The sequence below is a fragment of the Geotrypetes seraphini genome, chromosome 10 (assembly GCF_902459505.1).
Source record: "Geotrypetes seraphini chromosome 10, aGeoSer1.1, whole genome shotgun sequence".
Classification (NCBI taxonomy): domain Eukaryota; kingdom Metazoa; phylum Chordata; class Amphibia; order Gymnophiona; family Dermophiidae; genus Geotrypetes; species Geotrypetes seraphini.
In genome coordinates this window covers 128337887-128354370 of record NC_047093.1, presented here as the reverse complement: position 1 = coordinate 128354370, position 16484 = coordinate 128337887, and the positions used below count along the sequence as shown (strand labels likewise).

At 42.0% G+C, this 16484-nt stretch overlaps 1 protein-coding gene across 4 annotated transcripts in view; it reads right to left on the bottom strand.

The window, feature by feature from the left end:
- SUCO (SUN domain containing ossification factor) overlaps positions 1–16484 on the bottom strand; it is a 117503-nt gene that overhangs the window by 88565 nt on the left and 12454 nt on the right. For all 4 annotated transcript variants that reach the window (XR_004540875.1, XM_033960959.1, XM_033960960.1 and 1 more), the window contains exons 2-3: positions 10428–10536; positions 5846–5953 (exon numbers count right to left, since the gene is read on the bottom strand). Coding sequence is in view for 3 of the 4 variants with exons in the window: in XM_033960959.1 (XP_033816850.1) it covers positions 5846–5953; positions 10428–10536 (217 nt within the window). In the remaining variant the exon portion in view is untranslated. The remainder of the gene's footprint in view (positions 1–5845; positions 5954–10427; positions 10537–16484) is intronic.

Here is a 16484-nt window from a genome sequence, read left to right as displayed (position 1 = left end):
ATAATCACTATATAGATACTCTTTATTGTTTGTCACTATTCCATACACAGTGATTGGGTGGTGGGTTTGGCTATAGGAGCTTCGGCTCCTGGTCAGATTACACAATTCTGAGTGAATGTGAATTACTATATTCATGATATTTGAAATATGTGAATATATATGTAGAGATCTTTTTTTTCTTTTCATATACAAGGGCCTCTACAATCGCTGTGGAATGGTTTACCTGGCCTTTTGCAACTATGTGCAAATAGATAGCCTTTCAAAAAAAGTGCTTAAAACTCAACTATTTGCAACTGCTTTTTTATTACCTAATTAATTAGTTTGGACTTGTCAGTGGATTGGACAGGACATGTAGGAGCAGTTGTGTTTTTTTATGTATTGTTTTAATATTTTGTAAACCACCTAGGTTTAATTAAGCACACACAGAATGACATTGCCAGATGTCACCAAAAGGTGGACCATTGAATATTGATGTTGAGTCCCATAGGCTCAACAGTTCTGAGACAATGGATCCATCTTTGTTCACACTGAAGGAGTTTCCTATCCTGATTGCCCCCGTGGGGACTAGCCAGAATATGATCAATAGCTATGTACTTTAAGTCGGAGAATGTATGATCAGCTGAAATACAATGTGCAATGAGGGGACTCAACATAAATATTCAGTGGCCTAGATACAGGATCCAATTGGTTCCACCTTGTATTGTTATATAGTAATATATTTTTGTGGACCTTGCCTTCTTTTTTGTTTTTGAGTATAGTACTAATAAATTTGGTCAAAGAAAAATTTTGCATGTTATCCCTGGCATCCCTTTATCCCCTTCAAGATCAGAACGATTAGTTATGTTCTCTAGATCTCAAGGAGGCTTACACTCACATTCCCATTCATACAGCCTCCTGTCAATACCTCAGATTTCTGGTGGGGAATCTGTATTTTCAATACAGAGTGCTACCCTTCGGCCTGGCATCATCTCCCAGAGGGTTCACCAAGTGCCTAGTGGTGGTAGCAGCAGTTCTAAGGAACCATGGTCTTCAGGTATTCCCCTACCTGGACTGGCTCAAAGATTCTACATCTCTGGGGGTTATTGTAGTTACCCAACGGACTACGTGGTTACTACACCAAGTGCCTAGTGGTGGTAGCAGCAGTTCTAAGGAACCATGGTCTTCAGGTATTCCCCTACCTGGACTGGCTCAAAGATTCTACATCTCTGGGGGTTATTGTAGTGACCCAACGGACTACGTGGTTACTACAAAGCTTGGGATTCGAAATCAACTTTCCAAAATCCCACTTTCAGCCCTCTCAGAATCTACAGTTCATCGGAACTATCCTGAACACTATCCAGCTCAGAGCATTCCTTCCTCACCAGCGTCTGGATACTCTTCTTCAGTTGTGTCACAGAGTGTCTTCCCTTTCTTCACTCTCAGCGAGACACATGATGGTACTACTCGGTCACATGGCCTCGACTGTTCACGTGACTCCTTTTGTCAGACTTCACCTCAGAATTCCTCAGTGGACCCTGGCTTCTCAGTGGACGCAGGCTTGCGAACCACTCTCTCGACACATTACAGTCACTCCTTAGTTAAGACAGTCTCTCCGCTGGTGGATGCTCTCTTCCAATCTCTCCAGAGGTTTACTGTTTCAGACGCCCCCCTCATCACAAGGTCCTCACAACAGATTCCTCAACCTATGCTTTGGGGGCTCACCTCAACGGTCTCTGTACTCAAGACTATTGGTCCAGCACGGATTGTCAGTGTCATATCAGTCTATTGGAACTCAGAGCGATCTTCAATGCTCTCAAAGCTTTTCAACATCTTCTTCAAACCAGGTAGTCCTCGTTCAGACGGACAACCAAGTCGCCATGTACTATATGTCAACAAACAGGGAGAAACAGGATCTCTCCCTCTTTGCCAAGAAGCTCTAAAGGTTTTGGATTGGGCAATCTTTCACAACACCTTCCTAAAAGCTGTCTACATCCAAGGGGCGAAAAACTGTTTGGCGGACAAATTGAGTCGTCTTCTGCAACCTCACGAATGGACATTCAATTCCTCGCCTCTTCATCCCATTTTTTCTCAGTGGGAACTCCTCATATAGATCTCTTTGCATCTCCCCACAACCACAAACTGCCTCAGTTCTGCTCCAGGATATACTCTCCTCATTGCCTTGAGGTAGATGCTTTTCTGTTGGAATGGACAAATCTCTTCCTGTATGCATTTCCTCCATTCCCTTTCATTCTCAAGACTCTTGTCAAGCTCAAGAACGATCATGCCACCATGATTCTGATAGCTCCTCAGTGGCCCAGGCAAGCTTGGTACTCCCTTCTATTTCAACTCAGCAGTAGGAAGCCATACTTTCTACCAGTTTTTTCGTCTCTGCTTACACAGAGTCAAGGATCTCTACTTCATCCCAACCTGCAGTCTCTACACTTCTCAAGCTTGGTACCTCTCAACATAACTCCTCTTCAGTTTTCTCAACCTGTTCAAGACATTTTAGAGGCTTCCAGAAAGCCTGCCACTAGACAATGCCACCATCAAAAGTGGACTAGATTTTCTGTGTGGTGTATTTCTCATAACAAGGAGCCTTGAGATACCTCCTTGTCTTCTGTCTTGGATTATCTTTTGCACTTATCTACCTCTGGCCTCAAGTCTACATCCATTTGAGTCTATCTCAGTGCAATTGCTGCTTTCCATCAGCCTATTGAAGGGAAACCTCTTTCTGCTCATCCGGTGGTTTCCAAATTTATGAAAGGACTTTTCAATGTCAAACCGTCTCCAGTGGTTTTGGATCTCAATATTGTTCTTGTTCAACTGATGAAGCCTCCTTTTGAACCAATGGATTCTTGTTCAATTGATGAAGCCTCCTTTTGAACCAATGGATTCGGCTCATCTGAAATATCTCACTTGGAAAGTGGTGTTTCTCATTGCCCTCACATCTACTCGAAGGGTCAATGAGCTGCAAGCTTTAGTTGCTGCTTCACCTTTCACAGTTTTCCATCATGACAAAGTGGTCCTCCGTACTCATCCTAAATCCTTACCTAAAGTGGTTTCTGAATTTCATCTCAATCAATTCATTGTACTTCCAGTGTTTTTTCCAAGGCCTCATTCTCATCCTGGAGAATCAGGTCTTCATACTCTGGACTATAAACGTGCTTTAGCCTTCTACTTAGAACGCACCAAACCAGATAGATCTGCTCCTCAACTTTTTGTCTCCTTCGATCCAAACAAGTTGGGACATCTGATTTCTAAGCATACCATCTCCAACTGGATGGCTGCTTGTATCTCTTTCTGCTATGCCCAGACTGGACTGCATCTACAGAGTCGAGTCACAGCCCACAAAGTCAAAACCATGGCGGTTTCAGTAGCTTTCCTCAGATCCACTCCTATTGAGGAAATTTGCAAAGCTGCCACCTGGTCCTCGGTTCATACTTTCACCTCTCATTATTGTCTGGATGTTTTCTCTAGATGGGATGGCCATTTTGGCCAGAGAGTATTACAAAATGTATTCTCCTAAGTTACCAACACTCCCTCCCTCCATCCCATTCTGGTTAGCTTGAAGGTCACCCACATGTGAGAATAGGCTGCCTGCTTGTCCTGGGATAAAGCACAGTTACTTACCATAACAGATGTTATCCAGCGACAACAGGCAGCTATTCTCACAATCCACCCACCTCCCCTGGTTGGCTTCTCTGCTATCTATCTGAACTGAGGAGATGCGCCCTGTGCTGGGCAGGAAGGCACTCGGATACCGTTCGGATACCATTACTACATCTACCCTAGCTCCAGGGGGGTTGTGGGGGGAGGGGCAATTTTGCCTCGGTCTAGACAACAGAGTATGGAGGGGGGTTCGGGGACTTCTATTGGAGGGCAGGAGGTATTCTTGGTTTACCCCCTTCCGCCATAACCCAGAGTTTATACCTAGTAGGGAGGAGAAGGGCTTGGTTTGTGTCGGTCAGCTTTGGGATGCTGGTGGGGGAGGGGCTTCGCTCCTTCCTGGAACTACGGGCTAAGTAACAGTTGCTCTCTCGGGACTTGTTTCCCAATTTGCAGATCCAACACTATCTGCAATCATCGGGCATTCTTCGGGAGTTGAAAGGGGGGGGGAAGACTAGGTTTGAGCAGCTTGCGGGCCCCACTCCAGATGGGGGCCATATTGGCCATCTACCAGTGATTAATTGCACGTCCCTTTGTCCTATGTGACAGCTTGGGAACAAGATTTAGGAAGGAGGCTTACGACTCTGGAATGGGAGGGTATTTGGTCCCAAGTGGCATCTATAGGATTGGAAGCCCCCCCCCATCATTGAAAATGGTTATAAGGTGCTCCTGCAGTGGTATTTTACACTTGTGCTCCAGGCACGTATGGGGAAAGGGAGCAAGGGATGATGTTGGAGAGGAAATGGGTCAGAAGAGACCTATCTTCACATGTGGTGGGAATGCCCAAGGGTCAAGGTATATTGGACTTTCCTTTTTGACTCCCTATCTAAGATCTTGGGATGGGAGATTCGTACTTCATGGGAGGTGGCACTTCGCTATAACAATGATCTTAATTTGGATCCTGGAGACCTGAATTTTTGCAAATTATTTTTTGTTGCTGCTCGGTTGGTTCCGACTGCTAGCTGGAAGCAGCCAGGGCAGCCGGACTGACGCTAGTAGTTGACAAATTGCATGGTTGGCATACAATGTATAAACTTATTGCTCTTAAACATGGTTTGGAACATCAGTTTGACCGCATCTGGTGGAAGTTTGGGAGTCCCAGTGATGGGCTCTTTGTACTATGTTTGGGGTTTTCCTGTTGCCTGTCATTCTTGAGTATGATGGTTAACACTTCTGTAGGGTGTTGGTATTGGTTGTGGGGGTGGGGGGATAGGGGGAGCTTGTTGTTATAGCTGTGTTATATAATTGTAATTGGGGTGCATTACAGCATGATCATTGTACTCCTTCTTAGCTATTTGAATGTCCAATGCTTCATGCTATGTTGTATATTTTATATTTGACAATAAAATGATTTTCAAGTTTATTTTTTTTCACAGGCACAGACCTTCTATAGCCACTGTACAGCTCTGGGCAAAGCTCCCAATTCAAAGAAATCAGACCACCAGAAAAGGGCTACAGATGAAATGTCTGCTTTAACATCCAGATTAAAACATAAAAATACATACTGTTAGAATGTTGAATCTATTGAACCTTTGGACTTTCAGCCAACTATACAATAACTCAATGACCAACACAGCAAAGTCAGATGGCTTATATTTATGTATATGTAATTAAAATACTATATTTAGAACATAATTACTGTTTGTAGCTTTAACCTATGCTGTGCACTCGGGAATAAAGGTCCTCTCATCATTACAATATCAAAACACTTGGTAAAAGATGTTCCAACACAAAGTATTTAAGTAATCAGAGAGAAAGAGAAAAAAAAAGGCAAGGGAACTTATTTAATTGTTACATGACAAAATAGATTCAGCAAGGAACTCCCTCAACATCAACACAGATCCGTTAAATCTTTAAACCTGGTAAATTCAGATATTTTCACCGAGTCAGCTCAGTGCATCTGAGGCCCTAGTAATTGAAGCATGCTGCTTGAAACTGACTGGATTAAAGCCAGTGGTCCCCCATGCAGAGTCACAGAGGTTAATAAATAAGAGAAGTATACTATAAGCACAGAAATACTGTGTACTGGAATTAGAATGCCCGTGTATTCGAAAGACTGCTTAGCAAATGTTATATCTTTCCAGCAGTTTGGAGTACACTGTGTAAACTGTAAAGTAAAAGCTTCTGAATTCTAGCAAGTAATTCATTAAAATACATTTTGAATTATTACTTTTTTTTTTTTTTTTTAAATATAGCTTGCCTGATTCACATCTTTTGCGCATTCTAATGAATTTTCTTCTCCACTAGAAGCTGACTTTGAATCCATGTTTTCTGAAGCTTCAGTTTCTTTAGGTTTGATGACTTCCTCCTAGAAGAAAGATAAACCGAAACAATAATCTTTACATGGACACATTGTCCAAGTTTATTTAAAAATTGATATACCGCCTTATCAATAGTTTCAATAAAATCAGGGAGAGGACAAATAATAACAAAGACGTCATCAATTAAGACAGTGGACAAATAAGACAAAAGGACATACTGAAATGAATGGAAAAAGGGAGAACTACAACATAAATAAAGGAAAGAGAGAGAGGTATAGGCAAATACAAAAGGTAAAGGTAACACATAGCAGTCCAACTTAAGTGGGCTAAAAGTAAGTTTTTATAAAATCCATAAAAAGGACAATCAAACTTGGAAAGTGTCTTTAAAAAGGAATGTTTTAAGAAAGATTTGAATTTCTCCATGGATGTTGTTGTCTCTCTCAAATGGTTAGGCACTGAATTCCAAAGGGAGGGAGCAACAACGGAAAAGATGGAATTTCTCCTCGTACTGATGTGTCTGATGGAACTACTAATAAATTTTCCTCAGTTAGATGTTCAATGCAAGCATTATGCATGACCCTGCTGGCCCTTACGTTGCTGCATGCAGTATGCTTGTGCTAAAAAATCTTTATTAACCAACTGTCCAAAATTGATGTGTCTATGCATGGAAAGTGTGCTCTTATGGTCATATCTTCTCAAAAATGACATAATATGTACCTGAGAAAGGGAGGGGCTGGGGAGCAAAGATACTTATTGATCATTGCCTTGTATTGTCCCTGCCAGATTTCTTCGGCTTCAGATGTATATCACAATCTCACTCCCTCTGTCGCCTTCCACTCAATCAATTCTTGACCCAACCTGTCACTTTGAGACCCATCCTGAGGGCACTCAGTTATTTATTAGACGTCTGTGTGGAACACTGTCAAAGGCTTTCCTAAAATCTAAACCCACCACATCTAGCACACATCCTCTATCCAATGCTCTGGTCACCCAGTCAAAGAAATTGATCAGATTTGTCTGACAAGACTTACCTCTAGTGAATCCATGTTGCCTCCAGTTCTGTAATCCACAGGATTCCAGAAACGACCATTCTCTGTTTTAAAAGTGTTTCCATTAATTTGCTTACCACAGAAGTCAGACTTACTAGCCTGTAATTCCCTATTTTTTCCTAACTTCCACATTTGTGGAGAGGGACCATATCCGCCCTTCTCCAGTCCTCCGGTACCACTCCCAACTCAAGAGACTCATTGAAAAGGTCAGCCAGCGGAACTACCAGAACTTCCCTAAATTCCTTCAGCACCCTAGGATGTACACCATCCAGCCCCATCACTTTGTCTACGTTTATTTTAGCTAGCTCCTGACAAACACAATCCTCTGAAAATCGATCAGGGTCTATTACTCCTCCAACCCTATTCACGTTTGTCTTCTGTGGTCCCGCTCGCGGCACTTCAGCCGTGAACACAGAACAGAAATATCTGTTAAGCAATTCGGCCTTTTCTTCATCAGGTTCTACATATTACTACTCCCCTTCACCTTTGAGTCTCACAATGCCACTTTTGCACTTCTTCCTAACACTAATATATCTAAAAAATGTTGTCTCCATGTTTTACCGTGTCAGCTATTTTTTCTTCCATTTGTATCTTTGCTTTCCTGACTACACGACCCGCCTCTCTTAACTTTTCCAGATATTTTTGCCTGTCATCCTCTTTTTGCGATCTTTTGTAGTTTATGAAAGCTAACCTCTTATTCCTTACCTTCTCAGCTACTACTTTTGAGAACCAAAACGGCCTTCTTTTCCTCTTACTTTTACTTACTTGCCTCAAAAAAAGATCTGCGCCATTACAATTGCTCCTTTCAGTTTTGCCCACATTTCCACACCTTCCAGACAATAATTCCTTGACATAAACCCCCATCCGAACAAAGTTAGTTTTTTAAAGTTTTGAACCTTTGCTTTTGAATAAGCCCTCTCTATACCCATCTCAATATTAAGCTGTACCATACAGTGATCACTGGATGCCAGATGATCACCCACTGTAACATCAGAAACACTTTCCCCGTTTGTAAGCACTAAATCCAGTATGACCCCATCCCATGTGGGTTCCATTACCAACTGCTAGAACAGTTCTCCTTGTAAAGAATCTCCCTACTACTAGAAGATTCCGCAATAGGGATACCCCAAATCAACATCTGGCATGTTAAAATCACCTATTAGCAAGACTTCCCCTGTTTTATAGATATATTCTGATTGTCTACTATTAAATCTCTGTCCACTTCTTCCGTCTGTGAAGGAGGCCTGTATATCACTCCAGTGTAAATATATTCACTATTCCCTCTTTCCAAATTGATCCACAGTGCCTCTTCCTTGCCCTGCAGATCCTACAATTGTGTGGCTTTAATATGATCTTTAACATATAATGCTGCTCCTCCACCTTTACTTCCTACCCTATCTTTCCTGAATAGATTATAGCCCAATATAACTACATCCTAGTCATGGTTCTCTGTGAACCATGTCTCTGTCATCACCACTATATCCAACTCCTCTTCTTCCATCACAGCTTCTAGATCCAGAATCTCGTTTCTCATACTTCGAGCATTAGTATATACTGCTTTCCAGACATTGCACCCTTTTCCCATCCGTGCAGAGGGATTCAATGATTTACTTACCCGAGGGCTTATACTCACCCGGGAGCTTTGATCACCCTGCCCCATCACTTCTATTTTAAAGCCCTCTTCAATAAATTAGCCAGCCTGCTGGCAAAGATACTTCTTCCCTTCTTTGATAGATGCACACCATCCATGCTCAGCAGCCCTTGGAAGATCATCCCATGGTCCAGGAAGCCAAAACGCTCTCGACGACACCATCCACGTAGCCAGGCATTCATCTCCAGGATGCAAGCTTCTCTGCCCTGGCCTTTACCCTTGACAGGGAGGATGGACGAGAATACCACCTGCACACCTAACTGCTTCACCTTCTCTCCCAGAGCCACAAAGTCACTTTTGACACGTTCGCAGGGGTACCTGGCAGTATTGTTAGTGCCAATGTGTATGAGCAGCATTGGATAGTAGTCATCAGGCTTAATGATTCTCGGCAAGCTCTCCGTAACATCTAAGATTTTGGCACCAGGCAGACAGCATACCTCTCATGACATCATGTCTGGTCTGCAGATGAATGCTTCTGTACTCCTCAGAAGGGAATCGCCATCTACCACTACCTTATGCTTCCTAGTGGCCATGGATCCAGTACTTTTTGGGATTTCAAGCTCTGGTCCTTCCTCTCATTGGGATGCTCTCATCTCCTCCACTTCCAGGACAGCATACCAGTTCTTCAGTTCAAGGGCGGGAATAGTCACAGTACCAGTCTTGCAGTGTTCCGTAATTTGAGTCCAGCTGCCTTCCCTCAGGCACTTCTTCCCACTACTGGAAATCTTTGACACCTCATGAACCATTTCATCGATGTAGCTCTCATTCTCATGGATGCTTCTCAATCTTGCCACCTCCTCTCTCAAATCTTTTACCTTCATAAGGGACTCAAGCTGAAGACAGCTTGTACATGGAACTACTCCCAATGCCTGGGTAACATTTTCTGTCTGCACGATGGCACATCAAAACCGCGCGAGACAGAAACGCGCTGATAATCCTGCACCAACAATCCCACACTGAATTTATGCACTCCACCTTAACACAGTTCCTGTTAGCGCTCTGAGGGTGTGTGTGGAGGGGAAACCCCCCACTAAACGTTCACGCTCCTATTGGGGGGGAACTGTGGCGGGTTCCCTCCCCCCACTATACTGAAAACTGCCAAATACCCCAAAAAACGAAGGAAAACGGCAGTTTCCACCGTAATAGGGGGGTTTCCTCCCCCCCCCAACGGGAGCGCGAAGTTTATTGGGGGGTGTCCCCCCCAAAAAAAAAAACCCCTTCAGAACGCTAACAGGAACTGTTTTAAGGCCGTGCGCATAAGTCCTGTGTGGGATTGTCGGCACGTTTTTGTTACGGTACATTCTGTACAAAGACAGAAGTTGTATCCTGAGCAGCAGCTTTGGTGATACAATGTTTCCCAGCCATACTGTGGTACAGAAGAACTTATACCTGGAAGAAAAAGAAAAAAGGACAGAAGAATCCTACCAAAGTAATGCCCTGTTCCAGAAGCAGACAGTAGTTCACATGTTGCTATAAGTAAAAAAATGAGCTAGGGGTGGGCCTGCTGATCCTCTACAACCTCTCTTAGAACCAGGATAATTGAGGGTTAGGCACTAGGTCATCATTCCTCCCCTCAAGGGTCACCTGTGGAGTTGATCTCTTAAGTCCTCAGAGTTCAGTCCTGGGATAACAAATTTTGCTATCTAGTTTCCAAAACATAGGGAAAACCTTGTTTCCTAAAGAAATATGTCTTGTAGCTCTGGACATCAGGGGATCAAGATTTTATTGCCAAAGGAAGGGAAGTATATTAAAAAAAAATTAAGCCATATATCATCTCACACCCAGTGTCCACATCTTCCCCAACGGATTTGCTTTCAGTACCTTTTGTTTTATATCTTTGTCTTCATTTATCAGAGCACCAATTTCTTCCTGTGAAGACTGTGGGGGTGTTGCAGGAACTTCTTTGCAGAATACATTCCAGCTTGGAAACCTGTAATAGGAAGAACGGAAAAATGTCAGCATCTCCCCCTCTTATTTCCTACAAATTTACCTAATAGGTCAATTCACTGCCGAAACTTTTGAAAACAGATCACCGTTCTCCATTGCTAGAGAAGAAGTCCTAAGAACACCACTGTTATAACCCTGGTAAGCTGAAAAACTAAGCAAAGTACCATCATTTAAGTTTGCTCATATATTTGCAATACAGTTTTGCAAACAAACTAAAACCAGCCTCTACAAGAAATGGAACCCAGAGGGCTAGTATCAACTGAGTAAAGCTAATGCATGCACTCTTTTTTTAATGGTAATATATAATGATGTAACCTCTAATTACAAATGTGAATGTATATATTAAATTTGCTTGCCCACCAACAAATAAGAGGAAGCAATAGACTCTCAGACCCATCGAGGCCTTGGAAGCCACCAGACCCTTCCTTTGACCCGAAAAGAGTACAAAGAGGTGATTTAAATGCTGAAAATCATTACAGTAGTAACCTGAAGATAGTACCAGAGCACTCTACGCACATTAAGCAAATGCAAAGAATGAATCCGTGACCCCCCCAATCCTCTTCCCTGAATGGTTCTGATTTAAGGCCCCTCAAAGTTGGGAGTAAAGTCATGCTGTTGAACCCCAGACCAAACCTCTCCTTTGGAACAGTAAAGTGGGATGGACCGTAGTTCGTAACTGATGCCCCCTAGGCCCAACCCTATACCAAATCCTAATGTCAAACAACCAGAAGTTGGAAATGCATCACTCAGTTAAAACCATATGGGTAATATAATAATAATAATAACAATTTATATACCGCAATACCGTTAAGTTCTATGCGGTTTACAAAAGATTAGTGGAGTACAAGTTGAGTTGACGTACAAGTTGAATTAACTTAAGGGATGTGGGGAACAATGGGGAGAAAGGGCAAGGGAGGGGAAAGAGGGAAGTGGGTCAACTGTCTAGGTATTTCAGGAATAGGTGGGTTTTGAGGCGTTTCCTGAATACCTCATAAGTGGTGGGCAATAGGAGTTGTTCTAGGTCTTTACCCCATAGAGCAGCCTGATGTGAGAGAAGATGCTCATGGTGTTTTTTTAGTTTGCATCCTCTAACCGGGGGAGAAACGAAGTGCGAGTGGGAACTTCTCTTGTGTTTGTTGGCTGAGAAGGAGAATAGGTCAGTGATGTATTTAGGGGTTAGACCGTAGAAAACTTTAAAACAGAGGCAGGCGAATTTAAACTTTACACGAGCTTCCATCGGCAACCAGTGTAGCTGTTTGAAGTATGGCGTCACGTGATCGAACTTCTTTAGACCGAAGATTAGTCTGACCGCAGTGTTTTGCATTAGTTGTAATCGTCGCATATTATTTGGGGGGATTGCTAAGTAGACGATGTTACAGTAGTCGAGTTGACTTAATACGAGGGATTGTACCAAGATTCTGAAGGCAGAGTTATCAAAGTATGCTTTAATGGATTTAAGTTTCCAGAGGGTGAAAAAACTCTTTTTGATTAGGGAGTCCACCTGATCTTTCATGGTGAGGCATTGGTCCAGAGTTACACCCAGTATTTTAATGGTGGGCTGTATGGGGTAGTTATGTTTGTTGATGTCTAGTGGGGTTTTGGTGTCAAGAGGGCGCGGTGAAGCGATAAAGAATTTTGTCTTCTCAGTATTGAGCTTGAGTTTGAAGTCTGTCATCCAATGTTCCATCAAGTTTATGGCTTCTGATGCTTTTGGAATTGTTTCCGAGATGGAGTTGGCAAATGGGATAATAATTGTGAAGTCATCAGCGTAACTGAATAATTTTATCCCCAGCTGGGTTAATTGAACGCTCAGTGAGGTCATATAGATATTGAAAAGCAGAGGGGATAGTGGGGACCCTTGCGGAACACCGGATGGGTTGCTCCAGGTGTTGGAGAGATCATTGTTGAAGCGAACCTGATAGGTTCGGGACGAAAGGAAACCATGAAACCAGTTTAGCACTTCGCCTCTAATGCCAATAGCATCTAGACACTGTAGCAAATTCGCATGGTCTACAAGGTCAAAGGCAGAGCTCATGTCGAATTGCATGATCAGGGCACTGAGGCCTTTGCTTAAAAGTAGGTGCAAGTAATCTAGGATGGCCGCAATTACCATTTCTGTGCTGAAAAGCGGTCTAAAGCCGGATTGAGTCTCATGAAGGAGTGAGAACTGGTCTAGATATTCCATTAATTGGGAGTGTACCAGCTCCTCCATGATCTTACAAAGAGTGGTATGGAAGCAATTGGTCTGTAGTTGGAAACTAGGGCTGACGATTCTTTGCTATTTTTTAGGATAGGGGTTATTATTATGTGGCCTTTGTTGGTGAGGAATTTTCCGTTTTTCAGGTTATGGGCTAAGTAGTGCAGTAGAGATAGTTTAAATTCAAGTGGTGCCGCTTTCATGATTTCCGGGGCTCATGAGTCCAGGAAGCAGTATGATTTGGAGTATCTGTGGTATAATTTGGTATAGTTATTCCAATCTATGTCTTGAAATGAATCCCAGAACATGTCTGCAGGGATTTCATTTCCTTGTGTGTTAGCTATATGGTGTTCATTAGGTTCTTCTGTTGGGCAACTGTTTCTTAGTTTTTTAATTTTTGAGTCAAAGTGCAGGGCTAGGTCGTTCGCCGAAGGTAATTTAAAGTTGTGTGTGGGTAGAGTGTAGCGGGTGGTGTCAAATAGGTTAGTAACCAGATTGCTCTTTTGTATTAACTCCTCGTGAGTTGTTGCAGGATGAATTATTTTGTTTGAGTAAAATGCTTTGCGTTTATCTTTTATTAGTTGTTTGTAGGTTTTTATATTGGCTCTCCAATTATTACGGTCTGATAATTCTCCTGTTTTTTCCATTTTCTTTCTAGATGTCTGGCTAACTGTTTCATTTTTAGGAGATCGATGTCGAACCATTTGTTATATTTATTTGCATTACTTTTACTGGTATGTTTAGGTGCAATGTTGTCTAAAATGCAGGTGCTGGTAGTGGTCCAGTGATCCCAAAAATCAGCTACTTCCTTTATCTCTGCTTGTAGTTTATATTGCGCCCAGTAGTTATCTGGGTTGATGTGGCCTCTCGTGAGATGTTCTTTTTTTATTTTTGGTTGGGTAATTTGTTTTCGTTGGAACCAGATTAGCTTGAAGTAGAAAGTGAAGTGATCGGACCAGATGTAGTGGCACCAGGTGCCTCCTGGTAATGAGATGGTGGGGTCTGGGAGTTCCTTTGTGGACATGGCTACTACGTCTAGATGGTGGCCTTTTTCATGAGTTTGTGCGGAGGGAGGGAGGTTGTAATTAAGTAAGGATAGGAAGTTTTTGAATTCTTTTGTGTCTGTGTTGTCCTCTTCATCGAGATGTATGTTTATGTCTCCTGCGATAATATTGTAGGAGGAACTAAGAGAGTTGTGTATGACGAATTCGCAAAAGTCCTCTTTGGCTTTTGACCAACTTTTCGGTGGGACGTAGAATAGTATGCATGAGAGGGAATCTTCTAAGTGGATGTTACTGATTTTACAGGCTAGGATTTCTAGTTGGTTGGATGTTTTGGAGTTCATAAGTTCGAACTCGAATCCTTCTTTGAGAAGAATTGCTAATTCTCCTCCTTTTTTTCCCTCGCGGTTTAGTGTAAGGATTTTGAAATTGTCAGGAAGGAGATCGGTAATTATTGGGTCATCTTCAGACATAGCCAAGTATGTGTTTATCTTTAAAACCCTGCTATGCGCCTTTATCACATTCTCTATCAACAAATTCTAGAACATATATACTGAGTGAAAAAAATATTTTCTCCAGTTTGTTTAAAATGCACTACAGTACTTAGTGTTATTATGCACCCCTAGCCTTTGTTTTGGAAAGAGTAAACAAGCGATTCATTTTATAAACCTCTATCGTGTTACATAGTAGATAACAGATAAAGCCATAAATTCCCCTCTTTAGCTGTTTCTCCGTTCCACTCACTTTCATCATTTTAGTGACCCTTCTTTGTCCGTTTTCTAATTCAGCCATATCTTTTCATTAGGATTTTTAGTCACTGCTTCAAGTTTTTTTATTTATAAAACAGTAACTGCAGCTTGACAGACAAACCTAGCTATTATTTTTATTATTGCAGACAAGAGTTTGGTATGGTCGATGTTGATAAATATTTTGTGTACTTTCAAGAAGGATCTGTATGGAAGAGAATATTTTCTAGCATAATGTGTATTACTTCTGATACATTCACTGATGTAAACTGACTTATGTTCTTATGTATTCCTATACTCAAATATACTCCATTAATATAATTTAGTGGAGTATATTTGAGTATTGTATATTGATTACCCACTAACACCAAGATTTTGACTTATGTATTCCTATAAATGTATAAAGAAATCTCTACTAAACAGGGAGTTTCATCATAAAATCACAATGTTAATTAAATCTTTAAGTATTTATATGATCATTTTTACTCGAGGAAATTCAGTATTTAAAGATTTGCAAGATTTGTCTCAGATACATAGTTTAATCACTGTATTTGTGTTATACTTGATTTAAATGCAATGCAGACGTCCATTCTAAATCAAAAAGAGAATTTGGGCCAAATTCTATAAATGGCGTCCCAATTGTAGGTGGGGGTAAGTGTCCTACCACTGTCTAACCAGCCCACTCCCTTCTGCCGCCGACCCTGTCGATCCTCCCCAACACTCATCAGACATTTCCCAACACACCCCGACACTCCCTCACACCTAAACATCCCGACTCCCCTGCCCATACCTTTAGGAGATGGTCAGCAAGAGGGATGCCCACTCCCTCCTGCCGGCAGGCCTGCCTTTTCCAAAATGGCGGACCTTCCCCTTCCCAGTGCATTCTGGGATGTACATAGGAGGGGCCTAAGGCTCTGATTGGCCCAGGGGCATTAGGCGCATGGGCCAACTGGAGTCTTAGGCCTTCTTCCCAGTGCATTCTGGGATGCAATGGGAGTGGCCTAAGACTCCAATTGGCCACGCCCATGAGAGGAGCCTTTGGTATCTGGCCAATTGGAGTCTTAGGTCTATGCAGCCAAATGCTGCACTAATGTTGAAATTTCTACATAAATTCAAAACAATTGTGCAGAATTTGCATGAGTAAGTTTTTAACTGGCAATGTCAGCCTTTTTCTTGTACAGGATATGAAGTCGTATGGAGAAGAATATATTTTTTGAAGTGACATTATTTGCATTGTAGTCTGGTGATTGTTTAATGATGTCAGTTAATTGTGCTTTAATATGAGCTCAGAGCATTCTACTGTTGGTGTGCAAAGGTGATATACGTGATGATTAAGCAGTAAATCTAACAAATATGACCTGGAAATCAGACAGCAGCTAAGCATAAAACCTTTTATTTGCTTTTATTTTATTTGCTTAAGACTTGCTTTTATATTAGCAGAGTTCAGTGGACGTCATTCAGAATTTACTACATCATCCATGTCCTTGATTTTCCTCCAAGGAACGTGGCAATGTTAGGAAATTCTACTTTACGGAGAGGGTGGTGGATGCCTGGAATGCGCTCCCGAGAGAGGTGGTGGAGAGTAAAACTGTGACTGAGTTCAAAGAAGCGTGGGATGAACACAGAAGATTTAGAATCAGAAAATAATATTAAATATTGAACTAGGCCAGTTACTGGGCAGACTTGTACGGTCTGTGTCTGTGTATGGCCGTTTGGTGGAGGATGGGCAGGGGAGGGCTTCAATGGCTGGGAGGGTGTAGATGGGCTGGAGTAAGTCTTAACAGAGATTTCGGCAGTTGGAACCCAAGCATAGTACCAGGTAAAGCTTTGGATTCTCACCCAGAAATAGCTAAGAAGAAAAAAAATTAAAATTAAAAAAAAATTAAAAAATTAAAATTAAAAATTAAAAAAAAAAAAAAATTAAATTGAATCAGGTTGGGCAGACTGGATGGACCATTCGGGTCTTTATCTGCCGTCATCTACTATG